Source organism: Pristis pectinata, chromosome 7 (genome assembly GCF_009764475.1).
Source record: "Pristis pectinata isolate sPriPec2 chromosome 7, sPriPec2.1.pri, whole genome shotgun sequence".
Lineage (NCBI taxonomy): Eukaryota > Metazoa > Chordata > Chondrichthyes > Rhinopristiformes > Pristidae > Pristis > Pristis pectinata.
In genome coordinates, this window is record NC_067411.1 from 51,798,500 (window position 1) to 51,821,989 (window position 23,490).

The 23,490-nt window shown below is 38.1% G+C and overlaps 1 protein-coding gene across 4 annotated transcripts in view; it reads right to left on the reverse strand.

Moving 5' to 3' along the window:
- Positions 1–404: 404 nt before the first annotated feature.
- LOC127572676 (coiled-coil domain-containing protein 171-like) overlaps positions 405–23,490 on the reverse strand; it is a 497,458-nt gene continuing 474,372 nt past the window's right edge. For 3 of the 4 annotated variants that reach the window (XM_052020188.1, XM_052020186.1, XM_052020185.1), the window contains one exon: positions 405–5,231. In XM_052020188.1, the coding sequence (XP_051876148.1) occupies positions 4,986–5,231 (246 nt within the window). In that variant the 3' untranslated portion in view covers positions 405–4,985. The remainder of the gene's footprint in view (positions 5,232–23,490) is intronic. The other variant, XM_052020187.1, reaches the window with a different exon arrangement.

Below are 23,490 nucleotides of genomic sequence, written 5' to 3' on the forward strand. Positions count from 1 at the left end.
GCCACAAGGTTACAGATTGTGGTGGAATACAGTTCCGCTGTCATTGATCACTGCAGTGCCTCGTGGATGTCCAGTTTTGAGTTGCTAGATCTATTCTCAATCTATCCCATTCAGCACCATTTGCAGAGTCATGGTGAATGAAATCCAAAGGTCAAAACCAGCAGGTTCATCCAGTTTTATTCTTATTGTTTATGACAATTTGATAGTTTCTAGTGTTTTAATTTAATGAACTTGATTTGGATTAATATGTAGTTAATTTAAGTCTGCAGTTTAAGATTAAAATGCTAGTTACAAATAAAACTAATTTCTTTCAACTAATTATGGTGAAAAAGATGGCTCCCAACAAAAGTTTGCAAGGGTTTGTCGCACAAGTTTTATTGCATCAGAGGGAGGGAGGAGAATTTTAGATGATTCATACAATTAGGGGATTATATGACCAACACTGGATGAAGTGGTGTGCATGCATAGGTTATCAACATATACACAGGTTAAACTGGTTTGCCACTTTAGGGAATAAAAGTGATACAAATCTCAAAGGCTGACATATTGTTTCATAGTTGCACCTAGCCAAAAATGCAAGATGATATAGGGTGCCCACACAGCAAGTTCCCAATCTCGATATCCAATGGGTGTGCTGCATCCCCAAATGCAAGAATATTGGCATTTCATCAAAGTAACATTAGTGCAGGCTTAGTGTAGAGACCAATGATCCAATGAACACACAAAACAGTGCACGGCCTTGGAGAAGATAAAAGAATTTCCTTCTGTTATTATTTATACCAAAAGAACCACAGGCATTTTTCAGATGGACAGATAGGGAAATTCACTGCTTACACCAAATCTCCAATAGCTCATAATCTCTGATGGAACTAAAAATGCACATTAATAGTGCAACAGAAAAATCATTTGAAATTCAAAATTAAAGAAATCTGGACAATTAGAAGAGTTTCACAAATACATTAAAAGGTTGTTAATTAAACATTTGATAGTAGTTTCCACACAAATAGTCAATCCTTAATGACTAAAGCTCCAGTGGTACTCAAAGCACAACTTAATATATTCATTCAATCAACAGTAATTGATGATACCAATAACTTATTGTTCATTACACAGCAAAAAACACAGCAAATATCCCATGGTATAATATCAGATAAGCACCTCTAATGATACCATGGGAGATTTGCCAGTTTGGGAAGATTCAAAAATACTATGATATGAAAATCATATCGAGAGTACATATTGAGATGTGCAAAATAACCTTCATCCAATTATGAGATTCTTTTGACAAAGCCTTCAATTTGTCAGCACTTTCCAATTGACTTAGCACTGGGCTTTTATTTTCCTGAAGGTTTGCTGATCTCGCATATAAGACATCAATTTTACTAAGTGTTTTACTTAGAATGGATAGAACGCCGGATATATCTTGAATCAAGATTAACAGCCAATGTTGGAATGACTAACTTTTTTATATTTTACAACCTTGGTGCTTACAAAACAGTACAATAGATTCAACTTTAGCATCTGATTAAAATCTGAATGTTTGATAATAAACTCAGTATCATTACATTTTTGGAAATGTATACACAGATCCTATACATCTGAGACATACAGACTGAAGTGCCAAAAGGCATCCATCCAGGTCCTTTGCCAGCCCTGTCAAAGCTCAAGGGCTTTGGAACAGTTTCTCTATCATGTAGGCACCGGAGAGAAGGAGGGGAAATGGCTATGTTCTCACATATTGTACAAGCTGACCCACCACCTCTTAGTCCCATGCTTCTGCTCTTTGTAACACGTTGCTAATGAGTTTAAATGTCTTTTTCATGCTTGCCAGAAACTTCCTAAATTTTTAATTAAAGTTTGACTTCCATTTTTATTTCCTCTTCTGAATGCTGAAATCTCCAGGACCAATGAGTTTGTGCCTGCAGCTGGGAAGATCTTTGCCAAAGAAAAGTGAAAAACTGTGAGCATTTTGTATAGGAGATTCAGATGTAAACTGATTTTGAACTTACTTACAACCAAAGACAGGAAAATACTCCCACCAATCCTCCTGGTGAAAGATGATTTAGATTATGATTTAAGATTTAAGCTACCTCACTGTTAAAGAGCATTATACTATTGGATTGGGGTGGGTTTGCAAAGTTTACTAGAGTTTAACTAGTTTAGCTATCACTGGTTCTCAGGAATGTGAAGTCTGGTCTTTATTATCTCTTGGGGTAAAGAATGTCTTGCAAACTCTCCAGTTTTGTGGGTTTTGAGCTGGCTGATGAGGTCAATGTAGGACTTGCAGATTCTGCCACAGGTAGTGCAGGATATGTTTGATGGGGTGGGTGTGTGGGCAGTGATGGTGTGATCCTTCCTCCATTGCACTCCCGATAAATAGTCTTGGGGTTCTAAGTACCATCTCAGTTGTTCCTTCCCCACTTTCAGTGATCACAGGCCATGTATTCCGATGATTCAGTGGTAATATTACATCTTTTTAGGGAGACTTTGAGAGCAGGCTCAAATCATTTCTTTTGTCTACCTGGTAATTATTTGCCATGAAAGAGTGTCTGTTTCAGGAGGCTGGTGTTGTGCATGTGAGTGATGTGGCCAGCCCGTTAGAACTGGCTAAGTGTAATTAGGCCCCAATGCTGGGGATGTCGGCTTGGGAGAGAATACTGATGTTGGTTCTATTATCTTGCCAGTGGCTTTGGAGGATTTTGCACAAACAGTTGTTGGTGGTGCCTTTCCAGTACCTTGAGATGCCTCCTGTAAGTAGCCAGATCTCAGACCATCAATATGGCCTAAACCCGTGATCAAGTGAGGTTCAACAAGTCTGAAAAATACACTATTCCTTTTGCTTTAAAAGCATAGGAACTTCAGGGTTACCCTCCATTCCCAACAATCTTCTGGCCTACTGCCAGCCTATTCTCATCACACACCTTCACAACCCTGTCCCCAGCTTTTCCTGTTAACCTTCTGTGGCTACATCTGCCCAGTTTTCCATTGCAAGTAAGAAATGGATTGCAGAGGGTTTCCCTATTTATTGCCTGCAGCTCAGTATTAACAAAGCTTCAAACCGAAAAGTGGCTTTGCTGAGTAAGCTGCTGATATCCCAAATGTTGAGCACCCATTTCAAAACAGCTCACCCTCCCCACCTAGGAATTCACAGAATTACTTAGAGAATAGCTATAATTTATTTGGGAGCTCCAGCAACACAAGACAGGATGGTATTTTTTGGTGGTTTAAATATTTTGCATAAATAAATTTCACATTATTTCAATAACTTTAATGAATATTGTAATAGGCTAGATATTAAGGGGAGTAAAGATAAAAATAGTCCTAAATGCAAATCGAATTTATTTTTGCTATCAATTACTGTACTGATTGTGCAAAAACATTCTTACTCCACACCTACTTAAAGAGTTTATAAACAAGTTTAAAAAAAACTTGGCCCAAAATTCTATTTTCACTGAAGCAAATTCCTCATCAAACATTTGGTAACAATAGTGCTTACATCTGAGTGAAAAAAGGCTTTATCTAGTACTAAAAAACTTACTTATTGAAAACATTAGACAAGGTACAATATATTGGTGACCAACTGAATATCACTTCATAAATTACAGGCACCTAAAAGCTTGTCAAAGATGTTACCAGAAATCGCCTCGTGGTTACCACTCAGCTTCTTCCTGCCTGACCTATTATTTGATATTTGACCAGTTGGTTGCAAGACATTTGCTCTTTCGAGCTGAAATGTCACAGGGGCTTGCTGTCAACACACTGACATCTTGGCCTGACGTGCGCTTTTTCCTTCTGTGTGCTACAAAGCAGAAAATGCAGGGCAATTGCTCCTGTTCTAACACTGGACCTTTTTTTTTGCAGGTGGTATAGTTTGATGGAAAGAAGGTTAATCAACCTAGGGATTACAAAAATATTACATTCTTCTTACTTGATTTACTCCATGCACCTTTTTTGTTTGCTCCCATGTATAACTTTGTGTTCCAGTACATTTCTCTCAGGCGAGAGGGAATAGGAGGCATACTCCATTGCTTGAGTAAAAAGGAACAGTAATCTATATGGGCATGCTGTAATACAGGATGGAGAGAATGACACCAGGTTGTTCTGCTGTGAAACATCACACTTGGTAACAGACTGCCAGTGAAATCTGGGAGTGCTACATAGCATCTGCAGCAGGACTTACGGTCCGTGAGATTATCTTAACCACAGTGCTCCAGTTTAATAAACCTGTTTCACTTTTGCCACTAAGGCTAAAGGAATTACTTTAAAGAGTCTTTGAAAACATGTTAATTGGATTAGTTGCAATAACGACATTGATTCAGGCATTGACCTTGTGCACCACATACACGTCATCTCCAGTCCTCCAGGCACATTTGTTTCACCTTTCTTCATCAGACCGGTAAAAGGTTGAGGTTGGAGGCCTGCAGGGACTAGATCCAACTGTTAACTCAGTATATTCAGCTGGGCAATGCTATCATCATGTAACTCAGAGAAAGGCAATCTGACCTTCTCACACTGACCAGGAATGACATTATTGTGTCGAGAAGAACCAGTCACATCCTCTCGGCTCTGCACAACCTGCTTAAAGTTTGCAACTAAATGCTTGTCTTCAGTTTGGTTGACAAGAACGAAGAGGGGGCTCAGTGAACCATGGCAGCGCTGCCATGAAATGACAGGAATCATTGGTATACACTTCAAATAGCTTTAGCGATCCTATTAAAGTGCTGTATCCCACTTTAAAACAGACATGTATAAAAACTTTGATAGATAGAGACTAAAATGGCTTATTGATTTTAAACCTATGCAAAATTACTTTAAGTGTTTTTTTTTGCATTTCAAAATACAGTTATTCAATAAAAAATTAAAACCAAACAAATAATAATGAAGCTTATTTTAACACATAAGTACAGGATTGCTTATGATTGCCATTGAAAAAGAGTTGTTTACTTCAGGCATACAGGCATGCATTAAAATAGATTTTCAAATTGTTATCTAAATGTACTGTAGAAGCCATTCTGCACTGGTCTCAAGGATCCAGTGGTTGAACTAACACGAAGAGAGTAGGTTGAGGAATGTGATTGTGGTCGGCTGTTCCCTGACCTCTCTCTCAGAACGCTGTATGAAGTGTCCATTTCGGCCTGTAAGGGTGCAAAGTCCTGGCTGATATTCTTCTCGTGTGGCAACACCATTTCAGAATGGGAGGCAAATGGTTGATTCAGCTGGGTCCTCATTAACTGCATGAAAGGGTGGGGTGCAGGGAGGGGAACATACAAAAGATTAGAGAAACAAGTAATAAACTACAGCAATATTGTGATAAGGATGACTTGATATATCTGACCACCCTACTGAAGGAAAAGAACATAGATGGTGTAAAAGGGGTATCCAAAAATCTTTGTGCATTGGACTGTTATTAGATGAACTTCTATAAAGTTAATAGAAATCGCAAAGAAAGTAGATTTGCAGAATCCTAAACAAACTAATAATTCGATAAACAGTGCATGACAATCAAAGTTCTTAATTTACATTCCATATACTACAGCAAAAATTACAATCGTGTTCATATTGGATCACATTTTAAGGTGGGAAGGAAAGAGGTGAAATATATCAACGGATTTTCATTGCAATGAATTCAGTAAAGTCTCCAAAAACAGTAAGCATGAGGGGTAAATTACCACACAGTTTCTCTGTCTGCACTGCTGTAAACTTTGATGTAAACTCAGTTTCTGCTAAACTTTTGTCAAAGTTACATTGGCCCTTGGGAAAAGTACTGAGAAAAATAACCGTTTCTCGGTCTAATTTTTAGAACTGAAATATTGTTTAATGTAAATAAGTTATGGAATGACTTCTCAATATGTCTGTGTAGACAAAATCAATCCTGATTTGAGTTACTGAATAAAATGCATTATCTGTGGATAGGGAAAAAGATGTGTTTTAGTCATCAATAGATCATTTAAAAATAGTTTTAGAGGTTCTTTAATAGAAAAATGAAACCTCCCACAACAGGAAGTATCAATGTAAAAAGGTGGGAGGTGTTACCCAGAGTAAAGGAGGAAAGTTTTTAGTCCGCTGGCAAGGATTTTACCAGAGAATACAACTTCTGTAAACTTTGCATCGAGGTGAGATAAGATATCTTTATTAGTCACATGTATATCGAAACACACAGTGAAATGCATCTTTTGCGTAGAATGTTCTAGGTGCAGCCCGCAAGGGTCACCACGCTTTGGGCGCCAACGTAGCATGCCTGCAACTTCCTAACACGTACGTCTTTGGAATGTGGGAGGAAACCCACGCAGTCATGGGGAGAATGTATAAACTCCTTACAGACGGCAGCCGGAATTGAACCTGGGTCACTGGCGTTGTAATAGCATTATACTAACTGCTACACTACCATGCCTGCACTAAATTTCAATCTACATAATCTTTGTACAGGAAGTTTGCCTCCAAAATGCTGGATCTGGCCTGAACAAAAAAGCTTTATAATATCTTCAGCGTTATCTCTCAACACCTGTAAAATTATACCAAAAATTCTGCAAGCTATGTATTTCCATACCAAAAAAAATCATTATTCTTTTTGAATATCGTATTATTGCCATATATTTTTTCAGTAATTAGATTACAAAAATATTCCATAGTAATTTTCCACATGGTGCAATTTGGTGTCTAAAACCATTTTTAGTGGGCTCTGGAAAACTATGTTTGCTCAAACCATGCTAAATGAAAGATAGTAGACTGAATAAAAGAACTGCTAACTTGAGAGCACATTTTCAGATCTCTGTCTACTGTTGCTGCGCTTACACTCACATTATATCTTTAAGTCTTCCTGACGAGATTTTGCATCACAATAAAATCAATGAGCTTCCAGTTGACATTATTATGTGTACTGAGAATTAACCAGATTTAAACTAGAGAAAAGTATCACAAGTAGTTTTAGAGCAAATAATTAATAAAAATAATTTGGGTTTGGCTTTGGGTTACTTATTTTTTGGAGTTGTTTTCTGAAATAACTTGAGTGGGAAAATCACTTCAAATAATTCTTTTCCTTCTTATTGCATTGCTGAAAGTTCCATGCACTTTAAAGTTTAAGAAACAAAAGTAAGCACCTTTAAAAATTGTACTTGCCACTTTTTTGAACTTATTTTGTTGTAGCAAGTTACAAAAGAATGGAAATCAGACTTTACATCATCTCTGAAATTGTACACCATATCTCCTGATAAAATGTTGTCAATTTTGTGCCAGTATCTTTTGTTGACAAGCACAATAATACAAACTCTGATAAAAAGCATGTCATAGATATTTATGTGCTATAGAAGGTAGTTTGAGTCTGAATCACTGAATGATAAACCTAAATCATTTGATAATTCAAACCTGGAATTTTTTTTGTCCTCTTCACTTTCTGTGTCTCTGAGACTGAGACATGGGAAGTGAAGAGGGTGTAAAGGACTTCTACAGACCATATTGACTATATTTGTTGGTAGTAATTATTCTGATCACCCATCCATTATTTACATAAACTTTGCTATCAAGTACAAAAATGTTCAAGAATTTCAGTCAACAATTATAATCAAAATGATTAAGATTTCAGTGTACTACTAATCAGTCTCCTCATTCAGAAGTGGAAAACAATGTTAATATCCTTTGCCCAGGGCAGCACAGCAGTGCAGTGGTTAGAGCTATTGTCTCAAATATCCAGCGACCCTGGTTTGATGCTGAACCCTGGTATCCAATGTGGAATTTTCACACTCACCTGGGTTTCCCCAGGTGCTCAGGTTTCCTCCCACTTCCCAAAGATGTGCTGGTTGATAGGTTAACTCATTATTGTAAATTGCTATAGTGTAAATGGGTGGCAGGAGAATCGGGCAGGGTCTTGGAGATGTGAGGGGAAAAAATGAGATCAGTATAATTGGGTGCTTACTGATCAGTACAGATCCTGTGGGCTTAAGGGCTTATTTCTGTGCTCTATTCAACTCAATGCCAAAACTTTGTAAATATTTCACTATTTTTTGCATTCAACAAAATACCATTAATTTGTAGAACTTTAAATAGACCATGTAAGATTTCAAATTTTAAAATGTTGAATTTTCTACAATTCCTACATATCATACCCAAGATTTACATGGATAACTACAGTTCCAACAACTCAATGTTTCGGGCACCATCTTGAACAAAGCAGCTTGCTTGATCAGTACCCCATCCACCCTAATCATTCATTCTCTCCACCACAAATCCATAGTAGCTGCAGTGTGTATAGTCTACAATTCACACTGTAATTACTGGCCTAGGCCGTTCCGACATGACCTCCCAAAACTGCAACCTCTTTCACTCAGAAGAACAAGGGTTTCAGGCACATGGGAAGACCACCACATGCAGGTTCATCTTTCCCAGTTCTGATGAAGGGTCACAGAACAAGCCGTTGATTGTTTCTCTTTCCACAGATGCTGCCTTGGACATGCTGCGTTTTTCCAGCATTTTCTGTTTTTGTTTCAGATTTCCAGCATCTACACTTTTTTTGATTTTCAAAGGTACACACCATCCTGACATTCCGATTCCCTCATCATTGGTGGGTCTAAATCCAGGAACTCCCTAACAGCACAGTGGTAGCACTTCTACCAAAAGACCTGCAGTGGTTTAAGAAAGCAACTTAACATACCTTCACAAGGGCAACTAGGTGTGGGGAATAAATGCTGGCCTTACCAGTAATGCCCAGTTGCTGAAAATAAATAAAGTCATTCTGAGCACTAGAACTGATCACAGGTTCTGCCTGAATTTCCTGTTCCCCACTGGAAATAGTTTAAATGACTGCACAGGTGACCCCATTGTTCTGAGGAGGAGTTGCCTTCCTAGAAAATGGTCTGTATCATGATTTTCCGTAACGTAAAGCTGCTTCATCTGTGCATTTGTCTAGAAATGCGAGTTGAAAAAGAAATTTGTGTTGATATATTTACTTTTTCTCACATAAATTCCACGAGAGTAAACTTTATTTGGTATCTCAAACTTCTGGGTAGTGATTTGTGAATTCTGTAACCCAAACGGCCGTAACATGGGGGTCACCTGTAGGTGATGTGTAAATTGAATAAATATGGTCCTGGCTTAAAGAGTGACTGCAAGACATGTTCCATACAGCGAGAAAATCAATCTGTGTTGTGAATTGTTGAATGCTGAAATATTTATACTGTTACACAAGTGGTAACAACTATGAAATCTCTGGCAATTGGCCTGTTTTAGGAAAACTCTGGATTTTTTTTAATATCATAAATCATGGCATCACTATGTAATTTAGAAACAATGTTAATTATACTTTAATTTTGAAGAATTTTGTCATTAAGAATTATCTTTACTTCAGCTGATTCTAGGTGTAATTTAATATTCTCTACACACAACAGTGATAGACAACATGAACAAAGATACTACTTATTTCTGTTACAGGGTTATTATTAATGGAGATATTTTAATAGTATGTTACAAGTATGAAATTATGTTAAATTCAACAGAAATTGATCTTCACTTTTAAGAAAGGAACTTATAACTTAACAATACAATTAATAAATTAAATATTGACCATATAATTAACACATAAATCAATCTGACATTTGAAAATGATTCCAAACAAAAGTTCTTACTGATAATCATTTTATAAAGCTTGCACATAAATGATTCAGCAATAAATGAAATTATAATACAAAGAACATAGATATCAGACTTTAATAAACACATTAAACTAATTTAAGTGTTATGACATATAATTCACTATTAATTATTTGAAAGATACCGATACAAAAATTGGCTTTGTGGTTGACAGTGAGGAGAAATGCTTTAGACTGCAGGAAGATATAGATGGTCTGGTCAGTTGGGCAGAAAAATGGCACATGGAATTTAATCCAGAAATGTACATTTAGGAAGGTGCAATTAGGCAAGGAAATGACACTAATTGAGTGATGTGGAGAAACAAAGGTTTCTTAAGGTGTCTGTTCACAGATCCTTAAAGTTAGGTCAAGTCAATAAGGTAGTTGAAAAGCCATACAGATGGCTTCTTTTATTAGCTGCGGTAAAGAACAGAAGAGCAGGGAGTTATGCTACAACTGTATGCAACAGTAAGTAAGGCAACAGTTGAATATAGCTTTGGTCACCACATTACATGAAAGATTGGACATGCTGGGGTGCTTTCAGAGATGGACGAAAGGAAATACTTTAACCGAGATGTATAAAATTATGAGCTACCCAGATAGTGAAAGAAAACATCTGTAGTTTTATTTCTTTTCCAGTCTAAAAGGACCTGTTTTGCTTAACAATGGGGCCAAAATCTAGGGAGAATGAAGCAACTAATAGAAAGATTAGTGGGGAGATGGGAAAAAGGATTGTTGGGTCTGGAAATTACTGTTTGAAAGGAACAGATACCTCATCACATTTAAACAGCATTTGGGCATGCATTTGAAAAATCGTGACCCACAGACCTGCAAATTGAATGTTAGAAGGTGGTATTAGATTGGGCAGCATTTTTCAACCAGAGCAGATATGATGAGCTGAATGGCCTCCATTTATGTTCTAAATCTTCTGTTTCTATGGCCTACATTTTTCAATGGAAAGCAAAACATAACTTCAAATAAGAGTTAATATATTTGAGATATGATTATTTGTTACACAATGGCAGAAATAAATTTATTGGTTTACATATTACAGGGAGGATCACTATCATCTGCTAGCCAGATGAATCCTGAACTGAACCTGATTCAATCTATTAAAATAAAGCTTTCACTAAATGCTTCACTGTAAGATTTCTCTCTCAATTACCAAGTATGAATACTAAATACATAAGGATACGCTATTTAGGAACTGAAATAAACTTCCTTTGTGATATAGAAGTCCATTTGACCCATCGAGTCTATGTCGGCTCTTAGAACAATCCCATCAATCCCCTTCCCCCATTCATTTTCTTGTAAGTTCTTCACTTGCATATGCCCATTAACAACCCCTGATTCTACCACCAGACTCTTATACTAGCATGAATTTACAGCAGTCATTTAACATACTAATCAGCACATTTTTAGGACATGAGAGGAATCCAGAGCACCTATGCAGACACAGGCTGAACATGCAAACACCATGTAGACAGCATTAGAGATTAGAATTGAATCTAGGTTGCTGGAGCTGTGCAACAGTTGCACTACCAGCAGTGCACCATGTCAGTATGTTGTAAACCTGGTCTGCATGGGGAGTCTACCCATCTTTAGGGTAAATGCCTCTACTTGTGACATATTTTGATATCATTCTTGGGCCTCATGTGTGCTGCGGTATTTTGCACATATTAAGTACAGTGTTCATGTCTGTGTTCATATAAATAGGGTGGATCTGGATCCAATATCCAGAAATGAATACTTGTTACATGAAACCATTGCATTACAAGACAGAATGTCTAGGTCTTCCAATCTGACTGGAATAGATTTGTTTCCCAACAAATCTTCCTTTACCAGATGAGAACTCTCTGTAATGTTTCCAAAACAACAAAGGGTGGATTATATTCAGACAAAATGTTTATCACCACAAACATAATTAAAACATGTTCAGTTGGAGTTGTCTGTAGACTAATGCAAGTGTGCCTGAACTTAGAATGTGTCAAACTTCACTGCAAATTGAATTGTAAGGTTTCTCCATCTTCAATGATGGCGAGTCTTCCAGCTATCTTATCTTACAATTAGCTGCCTGTGCTTCAGTTTCAAATGCTGCTTTGTTCAACAGTCCTTTTATATTGTTAGACTTAGTAAACACTGAATTGGTGTATTACTTCCTAGTTCATTAAATTGTTATTAGATATATGATTCTTTTAAGTCTTTTTCATGTAGGTATTTAATTTGGTTTTTACAGCTTTTTTGTAGTTACTTAACTGAACAAAATTCAAAGAGTTTTTTTTTCCAAAAGCTCATACTTATTTCCTACTTTACCAACAATGGGATACCTAATAACGAATTGTGGAATTGTGAAATATTTCTTCTATCTCGAAATGGAAAATAGTAAGAGGAAGGTGTCTACAGTTTTCACTAATTCAGTGGTGTCAATCACCCGACTACGGGGTTCTGGAATTCCCTGATCAAAAACATTTGTTTCCTCACCACAATCTTTTCCCTTAAAGAGAGTTTTGTAAAATTATTCAAATGTTGAATAAAATAAAAACTATTACTGAAGATTTCCATTGCCTGCAGGAATGCTGAGCTACATTTGCTGGAAGATTTCACTGTCTGGCACTCAGATTGTCAGCACTTCCTCCACTGAAATATTTTAAGTTCTGCCTTGTGAATTAATTTGGTGCCATTAGAAATTGTTTTATTTCTAGATTCTTATATTGTCAGGAGTTAGCAGTCTTAACAGATAGAAATTGCCACTTCAGATCAGTTTAAATAATGAAACAAGCGATATTAGTATTGTAAGTCACATAACCCCACAATTTGTTGAGTTTTTTTGGTCTGTATCAAACTTTTTGATACTTAAGAATGAGGCTTGGTTCTCCTTCTCTTCAATATGTTTATCTAAAATATCACGATATATTTCCAGACAGAAAATATATACCAATAAAGATAGCTGTGGCAGAAAAGTAAAGAATAGCCACTGATCTCTTCAAACTTAACAATGGAATAGTTCAATTAAATAACTGAATTCAAGGGAAATGCTTAACTGTATTCTACTCTGATTGACATAATTTTAAGAATTTATTCATTGTCTCATGTTATGAATTGATGACTAATTTCCAACTTTTAAAAGTAACAAATAAAAGTGGAGAAATTGTTTATTTTCCACATATAAGTACATCCATAATCCACTTGTGATCTCATACCTTGCTTTATACCTAACATTGAAATGCTTTGTCCAATAATTTAAATGCAGGAACACTGAGCAAAAGAAATAAGGTAACAAGAGTTGACACATACAGTGTGAAAGCTGAGGTGTCTGCATGCAATAAGGCTAAATTCTGACACAAAACCACATTTCAGCTCTCTAACAGCGTTGTAGTCCACATGAAGTTTGTGACAGGCCTCTGTCTCCTCAGCCACACTTGAATGGCTCTCACTGACACTCAACTGTCAGTGAGCAACCCTTTACCATGCCCCTAACATGCTCTACAGCTTCACCCAATTAACTCGCTTTCACATGACATTGCAGCAAAGAGCTTCATAATAGGTGGTCAAGGTGCAAGGCGCCTGTCTGCCCTTGGACTGTTCACGCAGAGCAAGCAGTTTAACTACCTTACTTCTGCCTGCTAGTGGTGAACAGAAAAAGATATATCATGTACAAATCACCTAATTTTTCTCCATACATAGACCTTGGCAACAAATGTTATTCTAATTTAATACACTATCGTATTGAAGTGTGAAATTCAAGGTGATCAAGCCATTTTTAAATATCTAGGTGAGCAATTAACTAGTAAAGACAATTATTTAATATATCCATACTACAAGTAATGCCATTAATTAATTAACAAGGGTTTTATCATCATGGCTTTTGTATTGTGTTCAACATAAATTCATATATAGTTAATCTCTTTGTTAAATCACTTCTCCGTATAAATGAAAATACACAATGAGAAAATATCTATGATAGCAACAAACGCATATGGCTATTGGGCGACAAGAACATCCTCCCTTTGATTGCCCAAGGCTGTGATGTGCAGCCCATGCATGCAAGGATCCTTGATTCTGTTTCTCTTTCCACAGATGTTGTCTGACCCATTGAGTGTTTTCAGCATTTTCTGTTTTTCCATCACTGCAGGAATTCCTTGGGATAGTGATCCAGGGCCCAACCATCTTCAGCTTCTTCTTCAAATACTTCATTCCTTCATAAGGTCAGAACTGGGGATGGTCACTAATGATTGCACAAGGTTCAGTTCCATTTTCAACTCCTCAGCAAATAAAACAGTCCATCCTTGCATGCAGCAAGACCTTGACAACATCCAGGCATCAGAATGTAGTACATCTGCCACAAAAGGCCCAGGCAAAGGCCTTCTCCAAAAAGAGAGATTCTAACCACCTACCCTTGATATTCAATGACATCATCAATTCCCCAATCATTACTTTCATGGGTGTCAACATTAACCAAAATCATGGATGGACCAACATCATGAACAGCCTGCCCTGGTCTAACCACTTAGATGCCATGGCCAAAAAAGCTCACCAGCACCTCTACTTCCTCAGGAGGCTAAAGAAATTTGGCACGTCCCCTTTGACACTCACCAACTTTTATCGACGCACCATAGAAAGCATCCTATCTGGATGCATCACGGCTTGATATGGCAACTGCTCTGCCCAACACCGTAAAAAACTGCAAAGAGTTATGGACACAGCCCAACACATCATGGAAATCAGCCTCCCCTCCATGGACTCTGTCTATACCTCTCACTGCCTTGGTGAAGCAGCCACTATAATCAAAGACCGCACCCCCCTGGTCATTCTCTCTTCTCTCCTCTCCCATCAGGCAGAAGATACAGGAGCCTGAGGGCACATACCACCAGGCTCAAGGACAGCTTCTATCCCACTGTGATAAGACTATTGAATGGTTCCCTTATATGATAAGATGGACTCTTGACCTCACAATCTACCTTATCACCTTGCACCTTATTGTCTACCTGCAATGCATTTCCCTGTAGCTGTGACACTTTACTCTGTATCCTGTTATTATTTTTAACCTGCACTACCTCAATGCACTGTGTAATGAATTGATCTGTACAAACGGTATGCAAGACAAGTTTTTCACTGTACCTTGGTACAAGTGACAATAAAAAAAAACAATACCAATCTCCAACTCTCAAGAATCTCATCACCTTCCAAGGTGCCGTCTATATGGAATTTGCATATTTTCCCTATGACCACGAGTTTTCTCCCGCTGCTCCGGTTTCCTATGACATTCCAAAGACATGAGTTGATAGGTGAATTGGCTACTGTAAATTGCCCCAAGTGTATACACGAGTGATAGAATCCAGGGAGTTGATGAGAATATAGGGAGAACAAAATGAGTGATTAATATAGGATTAGTGTAATTAGGTGGTTGTTGGTCGGCACAGATGCAGTGGGCTGAAGGGCCTGTTGTGTGCTGTATGACTATGAAAGCAGTCCACTTGATTGACACACCATCAACCACCCTAAATATTGATATTGTCTACCACTAGTGCACGGTGGCTACACTTTTTTCCATCCATAAACTGTACTGCATTTCACACCCAAATAACTCCAACAGTACTTCCCAAACTCATGAACTCCACCAAAAAGAATGAGAGCAGTAGATGCAGGGGAAGACCACCACCTGCAGGTTTGCTTTCAAGTAGCACACTGCCCTGACTTGGAAATATCATCATTGCTGAGCCTAAATCCAGGAACAGCCCTCCCCAACTGCATCATGGGAGGATCTTTAGCAGAAGGACTCTAGTCATTCAAGATGCCAGATCATCATCATCTTCTCAAGGACAATTATGGATGAGCTATAAAGTCTGGCCTTGCCAGTAACACCCACATCCTGAAAAATTAATACATTAATAACCTGAGTTTAAATAACTGAAAGTGACTTTCTGAAAAACTATACAACCATTTAATAGTTACATTGGTGCATAGTCTTCAGTTTCTTAGTGAATTAAATATTTAAAAGCTATTTGAAAGTATCTTTTAGTCCCTTGCACCTAAAAGAAACATTAATTTTAACAGCCTCCTGAAAGGCTCACAAAAGGACCCATGACAATTCACTCAATCTGAGCAAGGGGCTGATTCAAAGTCAACATTTTAAAAACCAATGCAAAAGAATCAGGAAATCTCAATTAGCAATTTGTGCTCAAAATCCCTTTATCTTTTGGGCTGGTTTGGCTAATTTGAGGGTTTGTGCTGAGAAACAAAACATGTCTCCAGAGAACTTCAGCTCCAGCTCTGGTCATTACAACATTATCTTATATTCAATTACTTTATATTTCTGACTACCTGTTGATATAGTTTTGAACATAAACATCGATATTGAAACAGATGTTACCGATCTTACTCTTTCTAATTTTCATGTGCAGTATAGGCTTTTAGCTGTTGCTGAAAAGCTTGCACATGTGGTTCTCTGGGAGACTGTGCAGGATCTCTGACTTGAACCTTGAACTCCCTCCTATTTTCTCCAGGTTACACTTTTCCTAATAAATTATACACAACCAAACTTTTCTCTGTGTATATTAGTGCCCATCCATTTCGACTGCTGAGCAAAACCTGCCAGTTCCATTCCCATACTTTTCATCCTCATTTGTACTTTTCTCTTCATTCTCCCTGGACCCCTTTCCTATCACCATGGCCTCTCTGCACAATCTATAAGAATGAATTTTCTGGTCAAGGGCATCCACATCCCATTTGTTAAATCTGTTTGCTTCTCTCTCAAATTGACCTTCAGCTTCCCTCTGACTTTCCTGCCAAATAAGGCACACATTGTTGTATCCTTTCCAGCAGCAACTCCATCTGCCTTATCTTATTTTCTCCTCACTGCCAATCTCCTTCCCTTTCAACTCTTCCCACCCAGTACTGCCCCCAAAGACTATCAATGTATCAGCAATCTCTCAAAATTCTGCATCTCTCTCTCCAGAAATTCCATTCTCTTGTGAACAAGCTCCTTGCAACCCTTTGGATTATGCATTATTGCTTTGACATCATAATCACTTATGGTTGAGAGGAATGACACTTTGCCCCCATAATGAAACCTTCATAAACCTCCCACTATTAGTCACACTCAGACTGGCACAGCAGTTGTGTGGCTCTCACCAGCAGATCCCCACCTTTGTCTATCACCCTTCTCCTCTGACACTTTCTCCACCTTTATGCATCTCAGTTTGTTTCATCCCTCTCCTCGCTTAAGAATTTACACTATGGCATTGAGATCAGGAGGTAAAATAAGAAAAAGCACTGCACGGCATCCAGATGAAGATATACAAGAGGATCATCTGACACTTTTTCCTGAAGCAGACTTATATTTTTGTTTACTTTCTTTTAATTCATAGTTAAAGTTTCCTGGGGAAAGCAGAGAATATTTTGCTAAGAGTCTTTTCATACACCCCTTTGAAGAGGTCAAAATATGAATAGCAGTTCAAATGTAGCCTGAAATAGCACACTTTTTTTGTGTGCTACATGATTGAATTTCTTCCAAAACACAAGCTTGTGTACCAGTAGCATGCTACTGTAAATGTGTGGATCCTGGGGCCAAGGTGTTGTATGCAGTAAAATAGACTTCACACAACAAAACTCAGGTCTTTCCTCATCACTGCCAATAGTTGAGATCACTGAAGATAAGTCAGTGAGTGGATGGAGGTGGGAAGGAAGAGAAAATCATTGACATGAATGAAGAGGCAATCAAAGAGGAGATGGCCGTGAAGATGATTGAGCGAGTGGATGTCAGAGTTTAGCAGTGAAACAGCGTTCAAAGTTTGATATGACAGCATTTGTGCAAAGTTGTACCACTCGTGACATACAAGCTGAAGTGGGCATGAACTGGAGAGGTGAGATCTGCCTCAGTATTATCTCAGCCTGACCTTATGTGGGTAACTGCTAGTGAGTCTGAGATAGCCATCTTCTTTCAAGTTGGTCCTTCTTTTAAGTTTTTGCTCTTAATGATTGTTCTTCTCCCAGTTGCAGAAGCCCTCTAGTCCCCTTTGTCTTCTCCTCAACATCCCACCCCATTATCATTCTTCCCACCTGGTAACTGTTCTGATTCTTCTCTCCTACTCCCATTTCTCCTGCCAACTCCCCAGCTGACCACCTTGCTAATCATCTTCCAGACAGATTTGTTTCCTGATCTTCTTGCCAACCACCCATCCCAATGACCTCCCATGTTTTTCCTTACCTCTTTACACAATCCTTCATTACCCCAGCCTCCTTCACTCATGGACTTAACTTTCTCCATATTCTCACTCTCCACTGTGGTAGGAGCTTGCAAAGGGAAGTTACCTATGGAAATATCTGCAATTATCTTAAATCCATGTCCTCTGGTTAGTCTCCTACTACGTGTGCCACCTTGGACCTTGTACAGTAGAATAGCTGCCTCAAAGGAATTTCCAGTGGAAACTCTGCCTTGAGGATCAAGACAAATAATTATTGATCACATTTACAATTTAATGTTATCATTTTTATACTTTGTGATCTTCTGCTGTGATAAAGAGGAATTTAATTATTAGAGAAAGAATCATTTCTATTTTGGACATTCAATGTCAATATTAAGCATTCATAAGTCATAGGTTGGGTAAAGTTTAAAGCTTTTACTGGAAATTTGCTTAAACTAAAACACAGAAATGATAATATGGATTTTTGTTTCATGCACCAGCTTCCCTCACTGTCTCTCTAAGTAGGATAACTTGCTCATCTGGAACTTGGTAGAAGTTAAAACCAAAGAATTATTAGAATGATGCAGCCCAAAAGGAAGCCATTCAGCCTATCACATCTGTGACAGCTGTTATTCCCATGAACTCACTATTTTTTTCCCATTTATCTGGTTCTCCACATCTCCAATAACCTTAATTCTGTCCTCTGGTTCCAATTCTTCTGCCTCTGGAAACACTTTGATATATGCTCTCAAAGAACTTTAAAATTCTGAACACCTTTATTAGTTCCTTAACCTTCTTTGCTCAATGGAAAACAATCCCAGCTTTTCCAGTCTCTCCACAGTAGGGGTCTGCTTAAGTATATAATTTATTTGCTGTATGACCCAAAATGAAGCTGAATATATAGTCAGATCCCATTGGATATGGCTCAGGTCACCAGACTATTCTGTGAAAGGCAAACATCACATACCAGTAACCTTCCTAGCAGATCTCCTCTGTACCCTCTCCAAGGCCTTTATGCACTTTCTACAGTTGTTCAAAGTTATCTTGTGTTTAAGCCTTGCAACCATTTTTATCTCAAGATGATTTTTCATATTGGTTTTAATAAAACTAGTATAAAATATTAAAAATATACTGAAAATTGTCTGCCCTGGCAGATATACTGGTTTGATACACTTTGAGCTTGCCACCCTGGCCAGGAAAGCAATGTTTTATAAGCACTGGGGTTGTTTTTGTTAATTGCATGAACTTCTGACTACTCAATAAAGCTCCCTATGAAGAAATTACAACCAATAAGCATAGAACACCTGAAGTTGCAACCCCATTTTCTGCAAATAAATATGCATGGAAATAACTTGCTTATTATTATTTAAGTGAAGATAACTTAAGAATTAATGACTTTAAGTAGATGTGCTGGAAAGCCAGTACAAAAACACTCAGCTCAGAAGTTTCAGACCTTAAATAGTGGACATTGTTTCAAAATTTGTATTTTGTAGCTGACATGCACTTGATTCAAGAAGCTTAAATCAACATTGTTTGTACAGTTGTAATTAAGTCACCAAATCAAATGCACATTTGTAAACTAATCACACTACGATCACTTCTTGTCCAGAAAACTGAGCCTTGCGAAAGATCATCCAGGTGTATGAGAGGGGGAGTTCGGAAATAAGTTGGAATTAAGCATTTCTCCCTTTCCATATTCTAGCATCAAGAACTAGCAGTCTCATTTCCTGTCTTGTTGCCGAGTCACCATTTCCCCAGTGTTCATTCCACAGAGTCACCATTTCCCACTATCTGGGGAGATGGGGATGGGCCAAAGTCAATAGATGAACTGACTTGTGTTCCAGTTGTAAACTATGTGAATGAGAAGTGAAATTTAAAAAAAATAATCACAGGATGTGGACACCAAGTAATATTTTAATGCTTTTCTTCATTTTTGTTTGGCGTAATTAAACCACAAAGAGCTTTTTGCAACCAGGATACTAAAAACTGAAGATGATTGCAATTTGAAAACAAAAATGTTCCAATTTCACTCAGACATCTGAAAATGTACTGCACAGCATTGATGCCCAAACTGCAGTGAGTTCAAAATTGCAACTTTATGTTTACACCTGTTTTTTATGCAATGCTAAGAAGTTCCTCAAGTATTGCTATTGAATCTGATTAATATCAGGAGATGCAAATGGCTCTATTGTCCTCATTTTGATGAATAGGTAGTTTATCATGCTGAGGCATATGAAGAGAATGCTGTTTCTTGTGGGGAAGAGGTTTGGTGACCTGTCTGGAACAGAGTGTCACCACTTCAGCTTTGGCAGGCAGCCCATCTCTTCCTCCAGCTTTCACAGGAATTTTCAGCTTGATTTAATTAATCAAAAATGGGCTAGAGACTAAGTAACAAATGCTGGGACAGGTTCAACCCTGTGAATGCCACAGAACCAAGAACATGAACAGAAAAAGAAACAGCAGAATGCATCAGAACTACGTCAACATATTGAGTACCTTTAACATGTACAAAAATGCAGATAATAAAAGAGCATCCATTACAGAAGAGAATATTTCCTCCCTCCTTAGTCCCCTGCTGTGCTATTCAAGCTTTAAAGCCTGCATTTAATTCTTGATGACAAGCTCCTGAGGGAATGTATTTGCATTTTGTCACATTCAATGTTATGTTTGTTCAGGTCATTGTTTCTACTTAACTATACTTGCAAGAAATTTACAAATGTGTACTAAAGCAAGGTTTACACCCCAAGGGCTTGGGAAAATGCTATGTTGCTAGTTAAAATATGAAACTGAGCAGTGTTCACAAATATTATACAGGAATCAACATTGAAGGAAATATTGCATTTTCATAAATTAATTCAATTACAAGTCCAGGGATATCCTTCCATTTATTTCAAATTAGTCTTTGAGTTGGAAACATTCTTCTGTTGGGTGCAAATATAAAATATTGGCACATGATTAAAAAGTTATTTATCTATTAATAACACCCAGGATGACTTCTTGGCAAGTACAAGCAGCACTATTTTGCTCAAGATGAACTTAAATGTCTTTTTAACAAAGTGGCTTTGAAACTGTATATCCTAACTTTATTCTGAGGACAAGGCCATGCCTTTACTGGTTGGTGATACAGTGCAACCTGTACATAATGGCTATCCATGGGATTGGTGTAACTGACTGCAATTCATAGATGGCCAATTTATTAAACAATTCATCAGCAGTACTGAGAAGGTTGAGAATTCTAGAATCTAAGTTCTTTACTATCTATCTCAATGTCACCTTTAATACCAGCCTGATCATTTTCAGCACTCTCTAGTCCCATGCCATCCTCCTTACCAAATTAACCTTAAGCCATTAACCAGAATGGAGCAAGTTATTTTAGTGCAGTTTCTGAGTCAAAGAAAAGTTGTTCGTTTTAGTGACAATTCATAGTTGTGGAACAGAAGTAGTTGGTCTACTCAGAAACCATCTACATCTATCCAATCCTTTTCAGCAACCATCAATTGATGCTTAATCCTACTCAGAGAATAACTTCCAGATTTTTACTATGCTGATGAGTTTGTGGATTGTGGATAATACATGCAAATGGCATATTTTATAAAGGGTACTGTTTATAAGTTCTATTGTACATACTTATCCAACAAGCAGAAGATTCCTACTTTGTTGGCATGGACATTGTGGGCCATAGGGCCTGCTTAATGTTCCTTATAATTAATTCCATTAAAATTTTTTCATGGAATTTTGCAGCACATGTTCCACAATGACCAATTTCCACATTCTCATCTAACTCAGGTGAATGAAATTTCAAAAATTAGTTTCCATAATGACTCCCACATGTTATGAAAAGGAATACAGTATCCAAAACCCTGAAGGTATAATGCACCACCTTAACTGCATCAGGTTGTGACTTCCATGCAGTGGTGGTGATTTTGACCATAGTATAAAGTACAGGATCAGCTCATGTAACTATGCATGCCAAAATATAATTTCAAATGTGTCATATACCATGGAGAACAGATGAAAGACAGAAGCAAGAGCTGTGCTTTAGATAAGACCAGAATGACTAGCAAAGTGGATAGAGAAGTCATGGAATGGAGGGTGTCAGAGGTAATTTTGTCCATCATGCCAGTGATCCAGCAACTGCAATATCATCTTTATCAAACTATTTTCCATCAAAATTCAAACAAGAAAAGGAGTAGTGATTCAGTTAAAGGAAGCACCCAAAGGTGAAGGCAGAAACATCAGAAAGTGCAGGGCAAATGATGGAAAACGAATCTTAAAATTAAAATGGTCTTTGAGCTTTGAACTTCTTGGCAGAAGGCTTGGGGAGAGGCAATAGACTTAATGGTGCAGTTCTATAGAGTGTGCAGGAACAGCAGGACGTAAGGGTTCACATGCAAAGGTGACGACCCACTGAGAGAGCTGTTAGCAACACAAGTAGAAGTCTTGAATACAAAAGCAGGCAGGTTATGCTGGGATTGTTCTCACTGGAGCAAAGAAAGTTAAGGGGAGGTTTGACAGAGGTATACAAGGTGAATACCTAGTAATGTCTTAGATAAGAAAAGCTGTTCCCATTAGCTAATGCTACAAGATTATGGTACAAAGATTTGAGATATGGAGAGATGTGAGAAACAAACTTTATGCAACAAGTAGTGATGACCTGAAACTTGCTGGCTGTGAGAATGGGCAAGTGGAGACATTTGGCACTTGAGGGGAAACCTGCAGGCTATGATGACAGAGCAAAGGAATGGGACTGTATTGTTCTACAGAGATAAATTACAGATATGGGCAGAGAAATACCAGATGGAGTTCAATCTGGGCAAGTGTGAGATTTTGCACTTTGAGAGGTCAAATGTAAGGGGAAGTACACAGTGAATGGCAGAACCCTTAAGAGCATTGATACCCAGAGGGATCTTGGGGTCCAAGTCCACAGCTCCCTGAAAGTGGCAAAACAAGTAGACAGTGGTAATGAAGGCATATGGCACACTTACCTTCAGTCAGGATGTTGAGTATAAAAGTTAGGAAGTCATGTTGCAGCTGTATAAACCTTTGGTTAGGCTGCGTTCGGAGTATTAGTGTGTAGTTCTGGTCACCCCATTACAGGAAGGGTGTGGAGACTTGGAGAGGGTGGCAGAAGAGGCTCACCAGGATGCTGCCTGGATTAGAGTGTTAGCTATAAGGAGAGGTTGGACAAACTTGGACTGTTTACTCTGGAGAGTAGGCAGCTGAAGGGAGACCTGATAGAGGTTTATAAAATTATGAGAGGCATAGATAGGGTTGATAGAGCCATTTTTCCAGGGTAGGAATGTCAAATCCTCTCGCTGCCTTGGTGAAGCAGCTAGCATAATCAAAGACCCCACCCACCCAGGTCATTCTCTTCTCTCCCATCAGGCAGAAGATACAAGAGCCTGAGGGCACACACCACCAGAGTCAAGGACAGTTTCTATCCCACTGTGATAAGACTATTGAATGGTTCCCTTGTACTTCCTTGTAGCTGTGACACTTTACTCTGTATTCTGCTATTGTTTTTACCCTGTACTACCTCAATGCACTATGTAATGAATTGGTATGAATGGTATGCAAGACAATTTTTTCACTGAACCTTGTTATAAGCGACAATAATAAACCAATACTCTAGGATGTAGCTTTAAGGCGAGGGGGGGGGGGGAAGTTTGGTGTGCAGGGTATTTTTTTTA